At 43.4% G+C, this 21614-nt stretch overlaps 1 protein-coding gene across 23 annotated transcripts in view; it reads right to left on the bottom strand.

The window, feature by feature from the left end:
- The window catches only part of Rcbtb2 (RCC1 and BTB domain containing protein 2), a 40118-nt gene that overhangs the window by 11819 nt on the left and 6685 nt on the right, over window positions 1–21614 (bottom strand). For 4 of the 23 annotated variants that reach the window (XM_085698717.2, XM_085698715.2, XM_085698716.2 and 1 more), the window contains exons 2-11: window positions 18696–18777; window positions 17679–17757; window positions 15735–15828; window positions 15266–15330; window positions 8116–8271; window positions 7580–7730; window positions 5550–5716; window positions 3787–3945; window positions 3562–3669; window positions 1825–1967 (exon numbers count right to left, since the gene is read on the bottom strand). In XM_085698717.2, coding sequence (XP_085554843.1) covers window positions 1825–1967; window positions 3562–3669; window positions 3787–3945; window positions 5550–5716; window positions 7580–7730; window positions 8116–8271; window positions 15266–15307 — 926 coding nt within the window. In that variant the 5' untranslated portion in view covers window positions 15308–15330; window positions 15735–15828; window positions 17679–17757; window positions 18696–18777. Of the gene's footprint in view, window positions 1–1824; window positions 1968–3561; window positions 3670–3786; window positions 3946–5549; window positions 5717–7579; window positions 7731–8115; window positions 8272–15265; window positions 15331–15473; window positions 15662–15734; window positions 15829–17678; window positions 17758–18695; window positions 18778–21614 lie in introns of those variants that run through there. The other 19 variants (XM_085698721.2, XM_085698719.2, XM_085698720.2 and 16 more) reach the window with 10 other exon arrangements.

The raw sequence follows: 21614 nt of genomic DNA, 5'->3' as shown, positions 1-21614 counted from the left end.
ACACATGTGCCTAACCTTTTTAAAGCTTCCTTTGGTTGTCTGAGCAGAGAATCCAATGTAGGTAGATTTTATTTTTCATTCACTGAACAGGCACCTAACAACCACAGACTCACCCCTGCCCCACCCAAAATTCAATCCCATTCCTAATTAGGCTTTTCTAGAAGGAGCCGCAGAAGAGTCAGAAGAAAGTCATGACCCATGTCTGAGACTCAGCCACTGGAAAGGGCAGGAGGTGCGGGACAAGTCCTGGCAAATTTGCCACATGCCAGGAACTGAGGCCTGACTGAGCCTGTGCGAGCTCAGAAACTGTCACCTGGAGTTCAATGCTGGGAAACAGACCAGGAAGATCCTTTCAGAATATCCATCCCTGGTCTGTGTCATAGCAGCAAGGGCCAAAGTGCACAGGAGAAACCCCAGTGTTTACAGCGCAGAACACTGGGTAGGTAGCTCAGAGCCCTGGTAAGCGATGCCCTCTCCCATCCTTCCCTTCCCTGCTTTCCAGCTTCCTGCTCCCTCCCCCACTTAGTGGCCCACAGTCTGTTCCAGAGGGGACCCAGGGAAGATGTGACCTCATTCTGGATCAGAGAAAGCAGAAGAATACAAACTGATAGGGTCACTGCTAAGATGCTAAGGTAAGTGTGGAAGCACCACAAGGGGGAAGGAGCAGTGAGTCACTCTCCTATGCACATCCCTGTGTCTGACCTTTGGAACTGGGCTTCAGGAAGGAGTGTACATCGCTCTGTCTGACCTTCAGAACTGGGGTTCAGACTGGGCACCGAGATACTGACAGTATATTTATAGTGACTTGGCTGTGAGTGACTATTGCTTCTGTTTTCATTGACCTCTTGGGATACTTACAAGATGAGCAAATGACAGAGTAAAAGGCATCTATGCTCCAGCTCCTGCCCCCATTTAAGGAATCAAAGGTCCTATTTTCTTTTTTTTCTTTCTCTACTCGCTCTGTAGACCAGACTCCTTCAAATTTTTAGTTTAAAATAAGTTTTTTTTCCAGATATATACAGGTTATATAAAATTAACCATGTTTACACTATATAGATAAAAATGACAATTTATTAAGAATCCCAATGAGGAAATAAATGAAGTACCTAAATGTTAGCTAATCTGTTATCCATACATTTATTTTAAGTCAAATATAAAAATACTATATGTGATAAACAGGAAGGGCATATTAATTTCTATAGTGACAGCATCACTGGCTAGGGGAAGTACCGTAATGTCTGTGTGCCACCACCGAGACAACACAACAGGGAAAGGCAGTGACGTGACTGCATGAGGAACTCAGAGGCTTTCAAAATCATTCGGATAATCTGGAAATTACATAGGTACACAAAACTGCGTCCACATTTTCTAGCACTTCACTCCGCTACACAGCGAGAGTTTTGAAGGGAAAACAACGAGATCACCCTGCCCTTCTCACTGGCAGATCTGATAAAAAGCTAAGAACTAGCTTCATACTGCACTCAGCGTACCACAGATTTCCCAAGCCACAGAAGACAGATCTCAGACATCACCAACTTCCCTTTGGGGATAAAAACAAAAGTCAAGGGGGAGAGCACCGAGAAGACCGCTCAGCCCCCGGAGACTGCACAGAGCAGCCCTGCAGGCACAGATGACTGCAGGTGAGAGCAAACAGGAGTGCCGCCTCCCCAGCAATCCACAGCGCAACTTTTAAAAAGAATGAGCAACCTAGCTAAAGATTACTTTAGTGCTAAGAGTAATTAATTCCCCATAGTTCCACACTATGAATTCCCAGTGCTGTTAATTACTAAGACCATGGAAGTGATTTAGAAATGTACACATTACCTGTCCTTTTCCACAACAACGGGGGTAGGATAGGACTGGTTACTTTTATTGCCAGTGCCCAGCTGGCCATATGAATTTGCACCCCAAGCGTACACTTGACCTTCATCTGTTAGTACTAATGTGTGTGCGTAGCCACAGGCAACCTAGGAGGACATAAAAAAAAAAAATCTTCTCAGGTCCGCAAATAAAGGGAAATGCTTAACTTTTACAAAGGAGGTTAAGAGCTAGTGAGAACCAAGGGAAGGCAGACTGCCGCCCAAAGCAAACAGTAAATTAGCCAGAGCTCCTCTGGGGCCAGCGCAGGCCCAGTGAGCGGCCAGTGCTGCAGCTCTCGGCCCAGTCCTTCAGCTGGCTCAGCCGACTGCACTGAGCGCACCAGCAGCACTCAGTGTTCTCACAGAACCCGGACTGAGAGCCTCGTGTGAGACACAGCACTTAATTCTTCCTCCCAGTTACCGAAGTAAAGCATGTCTGATGTGGAAAATGGAGACAAGTGTAGACATAAAAGCTCTCCCTGTTGGAGGAAGGGAGTGTCGAAACAGGGTTTCTCAGTGTAGCTCTGGCTGTCCTTGAACTCAGATCTGCCTGCCTCTGCCTCCCGAGGGCTGAGATAAAACCTTGCACCTCTACCAACCCATCAGGAGTTTTTTCCCAACTTCTTCAGAATTAGAAATATGCCCTAATGGAGCTAGAGAGATGGATCAGTGGCTAAGGGCACCGGCTGCTCTTCAGAGGACCCAGGTTCAAGTCCCAGCACCCATATGTCAGCTCACACCTGTCTGAAACTCCAGTCTCAGGACTTCTGACAGCCTCACTCAGACGTACATGAAGGTAAAACACCAATGATCATAAAATAAAAACTAAAAAAACCAGAAAAAAAGAAATATGCACTTACAAATTATTAAGTGGTAGAATATGTACCTATCTTGTATCTTTTTTTTAACCTAACATTACTTTTACATTGCTTTCTCCCTATTATTAAAAAAATCCTTTGTATAGCCAGGCAGTGATGGTGTACACCTTTAATCCCAGCACTTGGGAGGCAGAGGCTGGAGGACCTCAGTGAGTTCAAGGCCAGCCTGGTCTACAAAGTAAGTTCCAGGACAGCCAGGATTGTAAGCCGGGTGTGGTGGCACACACATGAACTCTGTAGTCAGGAGGTTAGCTACAGCAAGAGGACCACAGTATAGTCTGAGCGAACAGCATCATTAGTCTCATACTGATGGGCATAACCTAGCAACTGTTCACTTACCATTAGATTATCAAATTATACAATGCCTACCATTTCTATTAAACTTATTTTTCTTATATTTTAAACCATTTTTTGTTTATTCTAACCAAGAATTCCTTTGTTAAAATTATAACTATTAATGCATATTAATTTTACATATTAAAGGGTTTCACTGTGACTTAACTAATTTTATATGAGACTTTCTCATTGGTCCCTTAGGAGAATTCTCTAAGAGTAGAATTAGAGATAAAATGGCATTTAGATTTTTAAATCTGTTGGCACACACGCTCTCAAAGATTCTTCAGGAAAGAATGTGCAACTTACATTCTCAGTGCAGTTCACAAAAATAACATAGAAATAGCATCTCTCTGGACAGCTATACCTTAGTTCAGGGCAAAGAGGGCTTTAACCTTTACTGAAGGGGAAACATCAAACCAGCTGAACTTTGCATGTGTGTAAGAAAACCAGGACCTAGTGCACTGCACACAGACTACCCGGAGACGTACCCGCTGGACACGAATGCCTTGCAGGGCTGCCACTCTACAGGGGGTTGGCTGGTTGCCACTGCTGCCCAGGCCCAGCTGTCCATTCCCATTGTAACCCCAGACATAGACCTGGGAAAAGATAAGAGACGCAGCGACTCAGTTCTGCTGTTGGGAAGCACGCTGTGCTCAGATGATACTAAGGAGACAAAGAAACTTTTTAAACAAAGGATGAAATAACTTTCCTACCTCTCCAGTGTCCACAACGGCCATGGAGCACATCTGCCCACATGCTATGTTCATAACTACTTTATTCTGCAAACATCCTGTGACTCTTCGAGGAATGGGCTGATTGGCGGTTGATCCAGATCCTACCTGCCCAGAGTTATTATAACCCCAGGCAAATACCTATGTGAAAAAAAAGACTGATAAACAAAACACATGATTCATAAAGTGTCTCAACTGGATACTGAGATGTACTCAGGGCATCTCAGTGCCCTCTCAAAGAACCTCATCACTGGTCTGTCTCACAATACAGACAGAGAATGCATTTTATAACATTTGTGTTAGCTCTACAAAGAGCAACAAAATCATATAATACAAAACACCTACTTCACCTCAGCCATATTTTCAACATTTTGGGACTTTTTTATTTGCAAATATTATCTTTGTTATAGCAATATAAAAGTAATAATGGGTCCTTTTAAGATTTGTAGTGACTGAAGTCCTTACTACATGCAGCATATATATCATACAATACATAATATATATGATATATATCATATAACCATCATAATAAGTTGCTATCAAGACTGAGGCTGAGTTTGAGGGATAGTTACTTTAAATATCCCCGCTTAGCTCATCATAACTACTCTGGTTAGTTTTTTGACAATGTGTCACAAGCTAGGTGTGATGGTTATGTTTAATTGTCAACTTAACTACATACAGAATTAATTAAGACCCAATTGTTAATGCCCAAATGTTGAACATTTGTGAGGTTTTTTTCTTAATTAAATCTTTTGAAGTGTTAAGACCCACTTTTAATGTGGGTCTTTGAGGTGGGCAGATGATCCACCTCTAACCTGGGCCACACCTCTTGCTGGAAGTATGTTTAAAGGTCACGGGAGAAGGAAGCTTGCTCTTTTTGTGTGCTTGCTCTTGCCTCACTAGCAAGTCTATTCTTTCACTGGTACTAGAATCTACTTCTAGTAGACTCCGGTGTACATTGAAGACAAGCTAAGACATCCAGTCTTGTGGACAGAAAAAGTTCTGTTTCTTGGACCTTCTTTTGGTAGGCAGCCATTATTGTACTAGCTGGACCTCAGCCTGTAAGCTATTCTAATGAATTCCATACATGTATCTTATCTGTCTATATCTATATAGACAGATCTTATCTATATATAAATTACATAGCTTATCATTGAGGTATATATGTGTGTATGTATACATATATATGTGTGTGTATTTATACATTAATATATATGATTAGATATAGATAGATAGATTCATTCCTTTTTTAAGTTCTGTTCCTCTGGAGCACCCTGACTAATTAATACGCCAGATTTATCTAGAAAGAGAAACTCAAACGAGAAAATGCCTCCATCAGATTGTCTATAGGCAAATCTATAAAGTATTTTCTTGATTAATGATTGATATGGCATGGCCCAGCCCACTGGCAAGAGTGTCACCTCTCAACTGGTGGTCCTGGGAGGTATAAGAAAGCAGGCTGAGCAAGGCATGGGGAGCAAGCTGGTAAGTAAAGCTCCTCCACAACCTCTGCTTCAGTGTCTGCTTCCAGACTCTTGAGTTCCTACCTGACTCCCTTGGATGATGGACTATATCCAAGGCAAATAAATCCTTTCTTCCCCAACTTGCTTTTCATCATGATGTTTTATCACAGCAATACAAAGCAAACTCAATGTTATTTCCTAGCCATATTTTAGGGGGCAGTTAAAGGAATCTATAGAACACGATGAAAACAAAATCAGTGAGTTTATGCTGATTTTCCTCACCTCTCCATCGGATGTTAGGACCAAAGAGTGGTAAGACCCACAGGCCACCTCAATGACTTGTTTATTTGACAAATTGGTAGAGATATGGCAGGGCAGCAAGCCGTGAGTCGCTGTCCCATTGCCCAGCTGGCTATATGCATTGTGACCCCAGGTAAAGACTTCCCCATCTGAAAACAGAAGAAAGATGGTCACAACACACACCTCTACCAGAGACCACAGCACATGCCTCGGTTCCCATACATGGGAACTAGCACTCAGCTGCAAAGGTTGCTCCACTTCCCGCTTCCAAAATTCACTTCATGAGAGCGTCTATTTAGAAACACGACTGTCTTCTATGTCAAAGCAACAATTGGAATTTAAATCTATGAAGTTAAAGAATAGCTAGAAGAGAGTTTCCAAATAAAAGCAACACTAAAATAAAACAGAGAAAACAGGATGTTCGCCAGGCAGTGGTGGCACACACCTTTAATCCCAGCACTCGGGAGGCAGAGGCTCCAAAGCTACAGAGAAACCTTGTCTCGAAAAACCAAAAAAAAAAAAAAAAAACAAAAAAAACAAAAAAAACCAGGACATTCAAAGTCAAGAGCATAAGGTGTTCTTAACTTTTCTGGGTTAGAGAAAGATGACAAAATTAGTTTTAAAATTGATTATATTACTTGTGAAATTATAAATATTTAGAACATATGTGCAATTTTATGGATAGCAAAGCGTATATACACAAAACAAAGCATGTTTCCCCAAAAGCCCTATCCATACGCACCTTACATGCAAGAATTTAGTTTTCTGATTCTGCACTTTGAATAAATGAATCTCATGTATGCATCCTGTCATCTGCGTTTTCTACCACATTGCCTAGGTTGTATTATGAATGACTTTATTTGATCGTCTGGTTTAATTTTCTTTTGTGGTATATAAATTGCTATAGAACTTACCCAATGGATGTTCACTCAGTAATTCAATTGTTCACTGAGTCTTTTCCAAATCTCTATGATGTCTGTAGACCTTTTGTCCTCTGTAGATATTTTGCTTTCTGTAATTCTTGTCTGATATTCTAACAGCTCATGTTTAATAATCACCCTGTCTGCCACTTCTACCGGGTCTCACACATCAGACCCTAGAGGAGGTTGTTGTTTTGGACTGAGCTCTTGGTTCTGCACCCAGCCAGCGTGGGTGCTCACTTATGCTCGCTTTCAGCAAGCAAGGCTACATTGTTATCTAACCTGAGAAACCAAGAGGCGGAGAGTGTCAAGAGCCAAGTTCCTAACCGGGACAGCCTCAGCCTGCCAATCCCCCGCCTCTCCTGACCAGTAATCCTTCTCTTCAAGAGTACAGACTATAGCCTCAGCTGGGCAGCTGGGTGCCTCCAAAGCAGGGCAGCTTACCAGTCTGCTCCAGCCTCACTCCACTATTCTCTTGGCCTTCCTAACCTGACTGCTAAGCCATCACGCTAGCCCCAGATTGTAGCTATTTTTTAATGAAGAAATGGTCTGAATAATCTTGCCTTTTACTGGAAACCCCCACCCAAATTCCCAGAACTTATACCTGAAAGGCTCAGTTTAATTCTAAGGCTTTGTAACTCTGAGTTCATGAAGCAGTCAAGAGAATGTTTTCTCTATTAAAGCAAACTTGTATCAGTCACTACTCAATTTTAGAATCACAGAATACTTAGGGTGATAGAAGAACCAACATTTGCTCTCTCAATTTGCAGGCCAGGAATCTAAGATCAATGTGTAGGCTTCCTGAGATCCAAAGCAAGCAGAATTCTCACACAATAATTACACTTACTGAGTAAGGGAATGGAAGGGCTGGGTGTATTGTCCTCCATCCACGTAGACCGCCCGCCCCGTGTTAAACTACCGTACTCTGCTATTCAGGTGTAGTCATACATCATGCTGCCCAATGCATGGCCAAGCCCACAAGGCAGAGCCACCAACTCTCAGTCAGAAAGTTTGTTCTCAATGTCCGGCATCCTGGTCTTACTTCTTAACAAATAAGCAATGCGCTAAATCTATCCGCTGAATTCTGATTACCTGTTGTTGCAAGGACAATGTGTGGGCCACTCCCGTAGCTGAGGCTGGCTATCTTTTTGCCGGTTAAAGAATCCAGTCTCTGAGGCTCAAGAGTGCTCTGAATGTCACCTACCCCCAAACAGCCACTGCAGTTTGTGCCGAGCACAAAGATCTGTGGAAAAAACACTCAGTTCAAGGAAGTAAATTTTGAAATGTCTATAAGTTACCTTGGGCAGACTTCCTGAAGCAAACTACCTTCTTAGAGAATAAATAAAAATTGCCTTTTCAGCCAGGTGGTGGTGATGCATGCTTTTAATTCTAGCACTTGGGAGGCAAGGGTAGGTGGATCTCTGAGTTCAAGGCCAGCCTGATCTACAGAGTAAGTTCCAGGACAGCCAGGACTACATAGAGAAACCCTGTCTTGAAACAAACAAAAGGAAAAAAATGACTTTCCACACTTCTGTTTTAAAGGCTTCATTCCTTCCTTCCCCCAAGGTCGTCAACTTATAAACCCATTCCTAAAACTATGGGTAGTTGAATGTTTTCCTCAGAATTACCTCATCGTTGACTGTGGTGTATAAAACTTCATTGCCAGCACTACCGAAGACACAGGCCTGACGAATCAACTGCAGCTCTTCCTCAGAACAAAGAGAAAAGATTGGCCACTTCCCCACATCCAACATCTTCAGTGATGACAGGGTAGCCTGGACTGGCTGAAAGGAACAAGAATTATGTACTGAGACCACCAATGAAACAAACAAACAAAAACATTCTTGGACTCTTATTTCTGCAGAGTAGAGTTAAACTGGCTTGAGGAGGAATAACCCACATCTGGTGGCGTCCATCGCTGAGAGCCGCTCACCTGCTGCACAACTGCTCATAGCTCGCTCTCCCACACTGCTCCCAGACCGGGTGCTGGTGGCCTGGGCAAAAGCAGATCTCAGAGACACCCAGCTCATCCAAGTCTGGACCTTGGCTGGCTCAATGATAGCAACACATTAAACGTAGCTGTAGAAACAGGCTGGCTAAGCAAGCACAGGCTGGAGGAAGGAGGGTGACTGCTACATTTGCTGTTCCTAGGCATGGTTACTCTAGCAAACAGATGTAGGTCTCTGGGGGTGGGGAAGATGGGAGAGTGGCCAACAGTCTAACTCATGCATTCTGGCTAACAGTATAATTCTCATGTCTTCTAGGTTGTCCCTCGGGGAGACCTGACCTTCCCTTCATTCAAGGGGTTCTGGTCTGTAAACTGGCTCAAGTCTGAAAACTGACTGATGGGCCATGAATCCCCATTACTACAATCAAATGCAGCATTCTTCCCTTTGTTCTAGAGTCTTGTGCATGTACAGATTAAGTGAAAGCCCATGTTAATCCATCTCATCCCAGGAAACGCCATTACTGATTTGTCCGTCTCAAAGGTCCAAGGCGAGTTGTGCCATCGCGACATTCACTTTCCCTATGCTGCCGTCATGGGCCAGGCCACTGTGAACATGGCTTTGCCTAGGGTGCCCATTCGGATGATAAGCATGCTCATCTTGCCTTTGGTGACTCTTTGCTTTGCTACCTCCTGGCCCCTGCTGCTCTGGGTACCAATTAGTCCATCACATTTAATTCATCCAAATGAGCAGCAGCATCTCCCACTCTAAGGGAAGGGTGACAACACAGCCTTTGAACATCCCTCTCACCATTGTGCATCTTATAGTATTAGTGAAGGGCACGACTTCTGGGCATGCACACTGTGGAGGACTAGGCCTTAAGCAACGAATTTAGGTCCATTCTCAGTAGACTTTTCCCCAAATAGTTCAACTAACCAATCAAATAGTCTCTTGGTAGCCACCCCCCTTTTTTTTATACCTGTGCAAGGTTCATAGTGACAAACTCAGATTGACTCAATTTCGTGTCCTCCTACCATTATCCCACGCTAAGCCCATTACCACACACTCTCCAGACTTCTGCACGAATAAATTAGCAATCCATTAGGTTCTCCTGGTGCAGTGCACCTCCTCATGGGCCACACATTCTGCTTCCTAAACACTCACTGGGAGGTGACAGCTAGTAGTTACTCAGTCCCCAAGGTGTGGACTCCGTAGTCCCAGACACTGGGAGCACTAAAAGTTCCTGGAGAACCAGTGGTCCCCAGCCCACGAGGGAAGCTTGGAAACGCAGGCTCTACTCTCAGGGAAGGAACCAGCAGCAGCGACAGGAAAAATCAACTTGGTGGCAGAGGGAAAGCCAAGGAGGGAGAAGCAAAATAGCTTTTTATCTGGTCTGCTACCTGCAAGTGTCACCCACAATCGGGGTGGGCCTTTCCACATCAACCAAGGCCATTGGGAGGCTTCTCCAGGCCAGGCTCCCTACTTGAGAGATTCTAATTTGGGACAAGTTGACATTCCAACCAACCACAGCATTGAGAAGCATCCAGGTAGCTTATGTGCTCATTAGCACTGGCAGCCACAGCGAGCTGGCAGAAACAACCAAGTGTACTAACAGTTTTGGAGACTCAAAAGTCGCAAATCAAGGTGTCAGCTAGTTTGCCTTTTAAGAGCTGTCAGGGAAAGATCTAGTGCAGGCTCCACTTGCAAAGCTCTCTTCCCTGTCTACACTGCCTTCCTTGTATGTGGATCTGTGTCCAATATTCCCCTTCTATAACACACAAGTCAGACTGGATTAGGACCACCTTTAATGACTTTATCATAACTAAGCTAATTACTTCTTCAATGACCTAATCTCCATATGAACTGATTGTACTCTGAGGTCTCAGGTTTAGATTTCAGCACACAATCTTGGAGGGCACAAAACCTCAACAGTGCCTGATAATTTCATGATCACGTGTACTCTCCAGGAGCATACATATATCATAAAGTGGTCTTTAAAGACAGTTGTTCTTTATCTGCACACTGGAGACATTTACTCATGCACTTAATGAAGGAGACCCCTGAACAGCAGGGGCTCCCCCTGGGCCCACAGGTTAGACACAAACCACATCCAAACACCTGTCTTCAAAGAGAGAGCCTTTATTAAGAGGGGAAGAGAAGTTACAAAGTGACTGCTTTCTGACTCAGGCAGAAAAGAGCAGCAAATGACATTTGTATGATTTTTCAGAAGAGAAAAAGGGAGATTTGTGTTAGGCCAGGATGCCGGGCTGTGTTTTGGTTGGGCATGTTAACCAGGTGAACCAAAGGGGGTTTCTGATTGCTAGACTTTAATACTTTAAAGCCCGAGCTTGCTAGTCAGCCTCAGGAGGAGAAAGGGGCACAAATAAGGGAACAGACCTTGGTGGGTAGCTTTAGGAATATAATCTAATGGTTTTTAGCAAGGCAGGGAATGGGGGAGGAGGGCAAGACCTGCCAGAGCCATGTTTCCCGCACTTGAGATGGCCAGAGTTCCTTCATTTAGCTTTTGAATTTAAAAAAATAAACATATATTTTATAAATATATTTGAAACAGGCCACATGCCACTGAATGGAGTGTTTTTCAGAGTAACACCAAACTCATGTTTAATTTAAAAGAACTCTTTCTCGGCAGCTGCTAGCCAAACCTTACTAAGACGATCTGAGAGAGCCGACCACTTGCTTGCTTCCAATCTGAGCAAGTATTTATCCGGTCACCTTGGAAGTCAGCTGAGGATGTCTGGGCTGATCTGAAGCACCCAGCGTCTTCAGCATGTCACTCTGGGCCCTTACAGACTGCTCCAGCACAGCTCTTGAGCAAAGAGCCAGAGCAGTCTCTTTCATCAGCAGACCACTGCTGCTGCGAATGAAGGTGAGTATACGGTAAGCACTGAGCGAAGAAGAGCTGCCTATGGATGTGCAAGTCCCTATGCTCAGCTCTCTGACCCACGTCTCCCCAGGCAAATCGCAAGCTCCCATGCCAAAAATGATAGGTCCTACTCTCATATCTGGGACAGCAGCGACGGTTGTCTCTCCTGTTCAGTTCTGATGCAGCAGCTACTATTTCTTCCGTTACTTTCAGTACCAGGGCATTTTGCAGCGGTATCAGTGGGTGTGCAAGAAAAACTCAAGTTGAAATCAGGCATTGTCTTTAAATCTCACATTCAAGAAGCTCCAATTATTATGAATGTATAGAACAGGTGCCTACCCTCATTGTGGGCATTTCAGGAAACGGATGCCTTTATATGGTAATGTTAGATTAATTTGGAAATCAGAGTTGTTATACAAAAAAGAATTCTTTCTAGAGACACTGTTAACTGTCAAAGCTGGACACAGACAACAGAACTGTGGAGTGAGATTTTAATCTAAGTAGTATATATGTTAAATTGCCTACCTCCTCATATCATGAAAGAATCATACTTTCTAAGAGGTCTGCTTTATTTCTTTTCCTTCTGTAAATTTTAAGAAGAATGACGTTTGAAACGCTGCACAAGGAATCTAAAGGAGATGTTACTAGTGGTCTTCTACCGTTTTATATATTATCTCGAGTCATCGCAATAATCACACCATAGACTTTGCTACATCGGGTCAGTTCTTTCGAGGTGGGTGAGAACAGACAGAGGCCCATGCGTCTACCCGGCACCTGAGTGCTGAATAAGCTCTCCTACGACAGCACTGGCGGCCTCGAGTCTCTGCAGCCCTGAGTCCTTAAATGGCTACTTGGCATTCATTGCCAAGATGCAAAGACTGGCTACTACCCCAGCTGTTTCCCCTTTCAAGCATGGTTTTGGATTTTATCCTGCCTTTGCTACAAAATCAAGTGGCCTCCTGAATACTAAGAATCGAGTGGTAAATTCCAACCAGTTCCTAAACACCTGTCTGCAAGTCCTAAGTCTGAGCTTTCCCCTTGGTCAGCTTGTACAGACACACAGTGGCCAGGCCATGACTCCCTGACCACTGGGATTCCAGAGTGTGAAGGACGCTTGTGCAATCTGCAACCCTACATTTATTAAGAGATGGTGCTGAGCAGGAGAATATCAGGTTTGGTAGAATTACTGAATTAAGGATGCAAAGTAAGACATCACCATCCCCTCCCAGGAGGTCACAATCTAATGAAAAGCAACCACAAATAGCCCGTGTATGCCAGACATGTGAATATATTGCTTTTCAAGCCTGTCAGACAGCTAGATGCTCAGCAAGAGTCATCACGAGACCATTCGTAAGTCTGTGAGGGAATTATTACATAGTGAACTGATAGTCAATTTATAAATGCATAGGCTTTTTGAAGAAAAGATTTAATAGTAGCTTCATGGAATTACAGCATTTTGTCCCAGGACACCCAGGAGACAATGCACAGAGATTTAAAACACAGCATATGTAGAAGCCTTGATCCTGTCAATCATTCTGTGTGCCAGAAATGACTTCACGCGAGTCTCCAACTACTCTATGCCAACTGTCGGGCGAGGGGTTAGCAGAAGAGCTGGTGTGCTGGCTGGTTTTCCTATCAACCTGACACAACAGGTAGGGTCATCTGTGAAGAGGGGATCTTAACCAAGATGTCTCCATAGGGTTGGCCTGTGAACAAGTCTCATGGTTGATATGGGAGGGCCCAGTCGACTGTAGGCAGTGCCTCTGCTGGGCAGGTGACCCTGAGGTGTATAGAAAGCAAACTGGGCAAGCAGGAGCAAGCCAGTAAGCAGTCCCCCTCCATGGCCTCCGCATCAGCTCCTGCCTTCAAGTTCCTGCCCTGAGTTCCTGCCCTGGCCTTCCCAGTGATGATCTGTGATATGAAACTATAAGCAAAAATAAACCCTTTCCTCCCCAAGTTGCTTATGGTCATCGTGCTGTTTCAGAGGATGGAAACCGGTCACTAGCTAGAAAATGTGGGGAACTGAACTCTTCAAGGAAATAAGAACCTGCAACTGTCACCATTAAGACAGTGTCTGTTGAACTCAGTTCCAGGGTAACCCAGGTACCCGCCTGACCACACGACCACTTTTGAAGTGTTCCTGTGCCACTTCATTCAAATCCCATCCACTACCCGCACCTGTAGCTGGCATCTCATTGCAAAATGCAGGTAATGAGATGTTAATACCCTGTCAGGGAGAACTAATACAGAAAATATACCTGCCACGAATCAGAGACTAAGATACATCCTGTTAGTCTGACTGGGTGGCTTGGAACAAACAGACTCTGTATCTACTGGAAATCCACTGGGTGACCACACTGCATGTGACCACAGCAACCGCCAAGCTGATACAGTTCAGCGGAAATACAGCCTACATAGGAAAATCAAAATGCCATGTTGGGCATGTCTAGTAAAACAATGGCAAAAAAAAAAAAGTAATGCCTCACCTTTTGAGGATTTCCTAGCTACAGCATTATACGTATATGTAGTAAGGTAATTTCACTGCCGTCTCTGTGGATTCATTCAATTTTATGAACTCTGTTCCCAGGACGAATTAGGAATTTAGGAATTTTTCTATTAACACTGTGTGTGTGTGTGTGTGTGTGCGTGTGTGTGTGTGTGTGTGTGTGTATAAAAGAGAGAAAAGCACATATAGCCATGGAGGCCAGAAGAGGACCTCAGGTCCTCTGAAGCTGGAGTTACAGGTGACTGAGTCATATAGCAAGGGTTTGGGACCCAAACTCTGGTCCTCAGCAAGACCAATAAGCACTCATGATTGCTGAGCCAGCTCTCCAGTTAGCCCTCTCCTATCATCTCTAAGTCTCTCAGTTCTAGTGTTAGGACTGCGGAGCCAGTTCTCCAGTTAGCCTCTACTATCATCTCTAAGTCTCTCAGTTCTACTGCTGGTTTTCAAGCTACTTTTACAAATTCCTACAAGGGTTCACACACAAGCATCCATGTTAGCATGTGGCAGAATTTCAAAAGTTTGGCTGTACTGTACACTATACTACCTTTATACAATATCCACTGGATACTGTTGAAAGGGGGGCCACTTGTTGGTTCCCAGCCACCCGGCTAGCTTAGACCCGAAATAATCACAGAGAAACTGTATTAATTAAATCACTGCTTGGCCCATTAGCTTGAGCTTCTTATTGGCTAACTCTTATATTAATTTAACCCATTTCTATTAATCTGTGTATCACCACGTGACAGTGGCTTACTGCAAAGTTTCAGCATGTCTGACTCTGGTGGTGGCTCCACAGTGTCTCTCTGACTCCGCCCTTCTTCCTCCCAGCATTCAGCTTAGTTTTCTCTGCCTACCTAAGTTCTGCCTTGCTATAGGTCCAAAGCAGTTTCTTTATTCATTAACAGTAATCACAGCACACAGAGGGGACTCCCACATCAGGATACAGGATGGAGAACAATATCCACTGGATACAGGATGGGGAACAATACCCACTGGATACTGGGTGGGAAAGGGTATTCTCTGGATACTGTATGGACTTAAGCCGGTTGACTGTAATGTTCAGATGTGATGGGAAAGAAAAGAGCACAATGAGTTGGAAGCTTATCTTCTGTGACTATTTTTTTTAATAATTTTCAATATTTGGGAAAGGAGTAAACATTATTCCTGTAAAGGTCATCATCTGTGGGCAGAAGCCTATGTTCCTTATCACGCTCAAATGCCACCATCCCAGGGAGCCCTTCCTCAACCCGCAGGTGACAACTGTCTGTTGCTGGCCCTGTCCACATCCTATATCCCCCACACAATTATTTATTGTTATGTCAGGCACCACACTGCAGCCTCTCCATAGACGACTCATATGATCTCACTGCTCTTCTCACCAGCTGAACAGATATGGTTCATGCAACAAAATACGCACGCTACAAGGCATGCTTTTTTCTAACCTTGCCACTTTCTCCATAGAAACCAGGCAGTTCTTCTTCCATATGGACTCAGTCCTGTGCAGTCCCTGAGGAGAAAGGACGTGGGAAAATCAAGAGCCCATGCCAAGGTACACAGAAAATTGCTTTAGTAAGCAAGTGTCTGTATTCCCAGCATTTGGGAAGCTAAGGAATTACAAAGAAGCCTAGGCAACAAAGCAAGGCCTTGTACCAAACAAACAAAATGACTTGGCTTCTAATTAACAGAGAAAATAAGTCCCCAAATGGTGAATGGGTGATGGACGTAATTCCTCAACCGCTGTAAGTCCTATATGTAGTTTTCAGTGTTCAGGAACTCTTAAGGGGATCATCCTCCTGAAGTCTGGGAAGGTCATCCTGCAGAAGGAGAGGTCCTTCTATCTACAAGGAAATTAGCAGAAACTTCCATCTCACAGATAACTTTTCTATGGATAGGAAAAAACAAATTCTAGACCTTGGTCAACTTTTCTGAGACTGGGAAGTTCCAAATCACGGTGAAGACCAGACTTATGAATTCTCAGCTCCTGAAGAATGTATGACCTGCTAAGCTGGAAAAAACAAAGGAGAAATGAATAAAAAGGGGGATAAAATGAATGAACGAACAGCTGAATGAATGAACAGTTTTGTTGCCCTGGACTTCAACAACAACCCAAGGGTCTGAAGCAAAAGCCATCAAGTATGGAGCAAGAACACTCTTTCCTTCATAATTTCCGGTGTCCCATCAAAGTGACCGCAACAGCTGAGGTGACAGCAGGGGAAGCCCGACTGGAAGACATGCAGAATGGTCTCATGGTTCAACCATTACACACTAGCTATCCCACAGCTAAAGGCAATATAAATAAAGTCGTATTTCCCTCTAAGAGTCAATTTAATAATATTTATTAAATTATTAAATTAAAAGTCAATTTAATTATATTTAGTAACATTTGTTGTTTTCTAATTTATTAGGTTTGCTCCAATCAAGTGATTGATTACATGCAATGCACATTGCACGCTTTTTTATCACAGCGTTTTACCTGGTATTTGCTGCAATAGAGCTAGAACTAGGAAAAGATAGATTGAAAACGGTACATTCCTTTAATCTCATCACTTGGGAGACAGAGGCCAGCCTGATCAACAGAGAGAGTTCAAGGACAGCTAGGGCTACACGTAGAAATCCTGTCTCAGTAAAAAAAAAAAAAAAAAATCAAGCCGGCCAGTGGTGATTAAGGAGATAGAGACAGGTGGATCTCTGTGAGTTCGAGGCCAACCTTGTCTACAGAGATAGTTCCAGGACAGTCAAGGCTGTTACAGTGAAACCCTTTGTCAAAAAACAACAACCAAAAATTCAAACTGGGGTCAAATGTCACCACAACATGTTTTAATAGCCTTGGTGAAATTTTCTTCAATTTTTTCCTCAATTGTAAGTAGGTCTTATAAAGAATAAGCATCCAGAGCATCTGAACTTAAAATGAGGTCAGTGAATAGTAAATCATTATTACTAATGTTTGAAGAACCAATTTTAAAAAGACATGCTTATATTTAAAAGCTCACTTAGGAACTGGAGATGAAATTCAGGGGAAGACTATTTGCCGACCCAAAAACAAAACTAAAAGAGATCACTTAAACTTTCTCTCTGGCAAATGTCTATGATTTGATCTGGAAAACCATTTTTGCCATTTTTAATCAGCATCACACATTACAGCACTTCCGCATAGCTACTGAAATCTTCATTTCCTTTAAATCCAGCCCAACTGCTACTGCCTTGGCTCCTGAGTAGCCGCACAGGCTGGGCCCGTATTTCCACAGCTCTTACTTCTCTCTGCAGCCTCCAGAGCGCACATGTTCTGCCTCACACCAATTACTATTCTTGTGGGACTTCTCTATTAATGGGATCGCTCTCTCAGAGAGGGGACCACAATTCTTTTGTTACCAAATACACACATTACTCAGAGTAGAACAGAATGTATATGCTCAGGTACTGCAAAATAGGACCAGACAGTGGGAGCTGGCATGTCTTTTTAAGGTACCCTCCCACACCCCATTGCTGGGGAGCAGATCTAGGACCGTGCCCAAGCAGAGCAAGCATCCTCACTGAGCTACAATCCCTAGCCTAAGGACTGAAGGGCATCCCTATCCTCTTTTGGCAGCAGCTTCCCCAGAAACACTCTTGCATATTTAACCCTAAATTTACTAGAATAAGAAGAGGCGTCTGGGCTTAGGAGCACAGCTCAATGAGAGCACTGGCTTAGCATGTATGATGCTCCAGACTCAATGCCAGCATCACAGGAACAGAAAGAAGAAAGAAGAGACAAGCAAGAGAATGGTAAGGAAGAGATGAAAAGAGGAAAATTGAAAGGTGGGGAGGACGGTGATGGAGAGAAGAAAGAGGAACAAACACAGACACAACTGCCCTCACCACCCTTAGGTCTCCTGTCACTTGCAGGAAGGGGGAACGTTCATATGCGCTAAGATCGGTGATTAGGAATCCTGAGTTCCTGTAAGTAGGAAAAAATGGCTCCTTTCAGTATCTTTCTTTAATCATTTTGATCACAGTATAATCAACTCCTTAAAAATGTTGGTAAAAATAGTCCATTCTGTTTATTGAACTGGTCAGGTTAAAATGTAACTGTATGCAAGGCATATGAAAATTACACATGCAAAGAGGAAGTATTCATAAGAGTCAATTAGGATTAACTATAACATTAATATAATGTTAGGTTATTCAGTGTTTATTAGTCAAAATTCAAAAATAACTTAAAGACTAATTACTAATATGAAATAGTGCAAACAAATGCCCTAGTTTTGTTTTGAAAAAATGGTAAACTTGTTTCCACCATGTCAAAGTGACACATATAACAGAGAAAACCAACTTCTGCTTGGGGTACAGTGTGTGGAGGTTATAGCTGCCTCATCCTGTTACCTGCATGATTCTTATGCTATTAGTAACAGCACTGTAAACCACAGCCATGGTGTGAAAACACAGGCATTTAGAGTGCAGGTTGGTACCTCACTGAATCTTTGCAATAGCCAGGCGAGTAATCACAGAAATAGGCCTGTTTCAGGATGCTTTAGTAACCCAACCCACAGTAACCATCAGTAAGATCAGAGTTTAGAATGGAACCCGGGAGTGCTTCCAAAGCTGCTGCCCTTGGACCCTCTCGGCAGGCATGTCCAAATGCCACCCATTAGCCGCAAGCATGAAGCACAAGCAGCCATAACTGTGGCCAAACCCAAATTCAAAATTACAAAATAATTATGAGATTTGTAATTTCTTTGTAATTTGAGAGGTTCTTGAGGATGACCCTTGTAAGTGATGACATCATTTCTTCGCAAGGCCGCAGCTGACTTGCCTGGCATGCTGAGGATCATAGAGTTTTCCTAAGCCTTCACTCTATACACAATGGCTAAAAACACTCCCTCCAAACATCTGTACCTGGTCGCTGCAGAGTGCCGGAGCCCAAATTTGGTCCTTCTAGATCCTTGTAAAGCTGTCTTCTAGAAGAGAGTTAACGTGCCTGAAAAATATAAACACATAAATAAATTCTATTAAAGAGACTGAAAGAGGAGAGTATGCTCCTTTTTTCAAAGTTAACAATGCATTATTTATTAAAGGAAACTGTTTCTTAAATTGCATCAGCTCTCTTATTTAAAAAAATCAGCAGAGAGTCGGGGCAGTAGTGGTGCACGCCTTTAATCCCAGCACTCGGGAGGCAGAGGCCAGCCCGATCTACAAGAGCTAGTTCCAGGACAGGCTCCAAAGCTACAGAGAAACCCTGTCTAAAAAGGAAAAAAAAAAGTCAGCAGAGGTACTCAAATATAAAATATCAAAAACTTATAATGTAACTTTTGCATTTTTTTAAAGTTTCAAGACAGGATTTTAATAGTATGAACAATGAAACATAGCAAAATATTTTTATTAGAGAAAGCTGGGTTTCGGTTTTGGAGACAGGGCTCACTATGCAGCCTGACTGACCTGGAATTCACTATGTAGATGGTACTCCAGAGCCACCTGTCCCCTGCATACAGGTGCCATCAGGCCCAGGCACCAAATAACGTCTAATTGTACTCTTCAACAAAAGAGAAGCCCATGGACTATGGAAAAGGGCAAACTTCACCCTTCTATAAGCACAGGAGACTTCCTTTTGTTCCTTCATTGGTTACTGAGACAGGGTCCTTCGGTAGAGCTCAGGTTGGCTTCAAATTGGGAAGTCTTCTAAACCAAAGCTATGCTGATAGGCAAAGGCCTCTCAGCCAGAACTTTCTTAGCTAAGACATGAAGGCAGCATTATCTGTGAGAAAGTGTAAGACACTGCACAGCCTGGGAGAAGATGGCTGCAGCACACGGAACTCACCGCGGCCAAGGGACTAAACGGACAAGGGTGCAGGCTACTCACAGAAGTCAACAGTCACACTAACAGCCACTCTCGTTCATCACAGAAGTCATCGTGGGAGCACAGACACAGTGAGTTCAGCCGTACCCACTAGGCCCACAGAAGTTACCCAGGAACAGTGCCCAGCGATAGTGGAGACAAAGGCACACTTGTGGAAGGCTAGAGGAACACAGATTACTTCAGTCTCAAGAACGACGCCAGGGTCTGGATCACCATGACATCTTTTGGATATTTTGGCTTTTGGTGGTTTTTTTTGGCTTGTTTGTTTTTGCTTTTTTTCTACATATATGAAGTCTGTTATGATATGGATTACAACATTTCCCCCAAACTCATGTGTTCAAAGTTTGGTTTCTAGTGTAGGAGTTTTTGGAGATGGACTTTGGGAGGTGACTGGATTGAGAAGATTCTAACCTTACCAAGAGATTAATTGCTGAACTCTTAGCTTCATGAGCTAGGGGAAGATGATAGAAATCTTTAAGAGGTAGGACCTAGCAGGGGTAGTGCACGCCTTTAATCCTGGCACTCTGGAGGCAGAGGCAGGCATATTTCTGTGAGTTCGAGGCTAGCCTTGTCTACAAAGCAAGTTCTAGGACAGCCAAGGCTACACAAAGAAACACCGTCTTGAAAAACCAGAAGAAAAAAAAAAGTAGGACCTATTTGGAGGCTCTGAGGGCATGTCCTGGAAGAATGTGTATTGTGTGTGCATGTTTAATTTTTTGTGTATGGGTTTTTTTATATGCATGTTTGTCTGTGAACCACATATTTGCCTGGTATCTACAAAGGCCAGGAGAGGGGGCTGGATCCTTGAGACTGGAGTTAAGAGGTGATTATGAGCAGTCATGTGGGTGCTGGGAAATGAACCCAGGTCCCTTGGAAGAGCAGCCAGAGCTCTTAACCCCTGGACCACCTCTCCAGCCCTAAGGGTAAATCTTATCCTTGGCCCTTTGCTCTCTCTATATCCAGGCTGCCATGAAGTAAGCAGTTCAGCTCCACCATGTGCTCCTACTGAAATGTGATTCCTGAGCATGCACCAAAAGCACAGGCCTGAAACCATGAGCTGAAGTAAGTCTTCCTCTGCTTAAAAGTTTTACTCAGGCACTTTGTCACAGCAACACAAAGCTGACTAACAGAACCCTAAAACAAAATTTCATAAAATAATTCTTATCCTCCTACATGAAATAGGGAATCTTTTTCCTGTTGTCTACACAGCTCTGCTATTCTGCCCTTCGCCATCCTATGCCATTCCATCATATTTCAATGTTAAAAAAAAATGTTAAAATGACTTCACTCTGTTTTAAAAAGAGCTGACCTAGATGAACCCTGTAGTAGCAGAACCAGAGAAAAACTCCTAAGGAAGAGTAAAGAGGTAAGCAGGATCTGCCAACAGGACTGACAACCTGAGGACAGACATACCATGTATCAACTAACACGAATTCGCTAGGGGCTGAGGAGATGACTCAGTAGTTAAGAGAGCTTCCTGTTCTCCCAGAGGATCACTGGGCAGCTCACAGCTGCTTGCACTCCAGTTGCAAGGAATCCAACGCCTTCTTCCAGTCTCTTTATGCACCTCCACCTCCCTCTCTCCCTCTCCCTCCCTCTCTCTCTCTCTCTCTCTCTCTCTCTCACACACACACACACACACACACACACACACACACACACACACACATTTAATTTTCTAGATTTAGCAATGTTGGACAAATCACTACATCATGAATTAATACAGATGGTGTAACGGACCATTAGGTAAAGCTCAGAGCACAGAGAAACAGCCCTCGTTTATTACAGTGCAGATGACAACATGATACACGGCTGGGCTTTGCTGGGAATTCCCATAGAAGTTTTGATGAAGGTAATTCCAAAGATAAAAGAATCCACATAATTCTATAACAATAAATTTGTATATTACCACTTTTCCAATCACAACATAATGCTTTGAGAGTCACTGTGCTAGTATGCAC

The sequence above is a fragment of the Myodes glareolus genome, chromosome 12 (assembly GCF_982192425.1).
Source record: "Myodes glareolus chromosome 12, mMyoGla1.1, whole genome shotgun sequence".
Classification (NCBI taxonomy): domain Eukaryota; kingdom Metazoa; phylum Chordata; class Mammalia; order Rodentia; family Cricetidae; genus Myodes; species Myodes glareolus.
The sequence above is the reverse complement of the archived record's forward strand: the minus strand, read 5'-3'. Positions and strand labels throughout refer to the sequence as shown.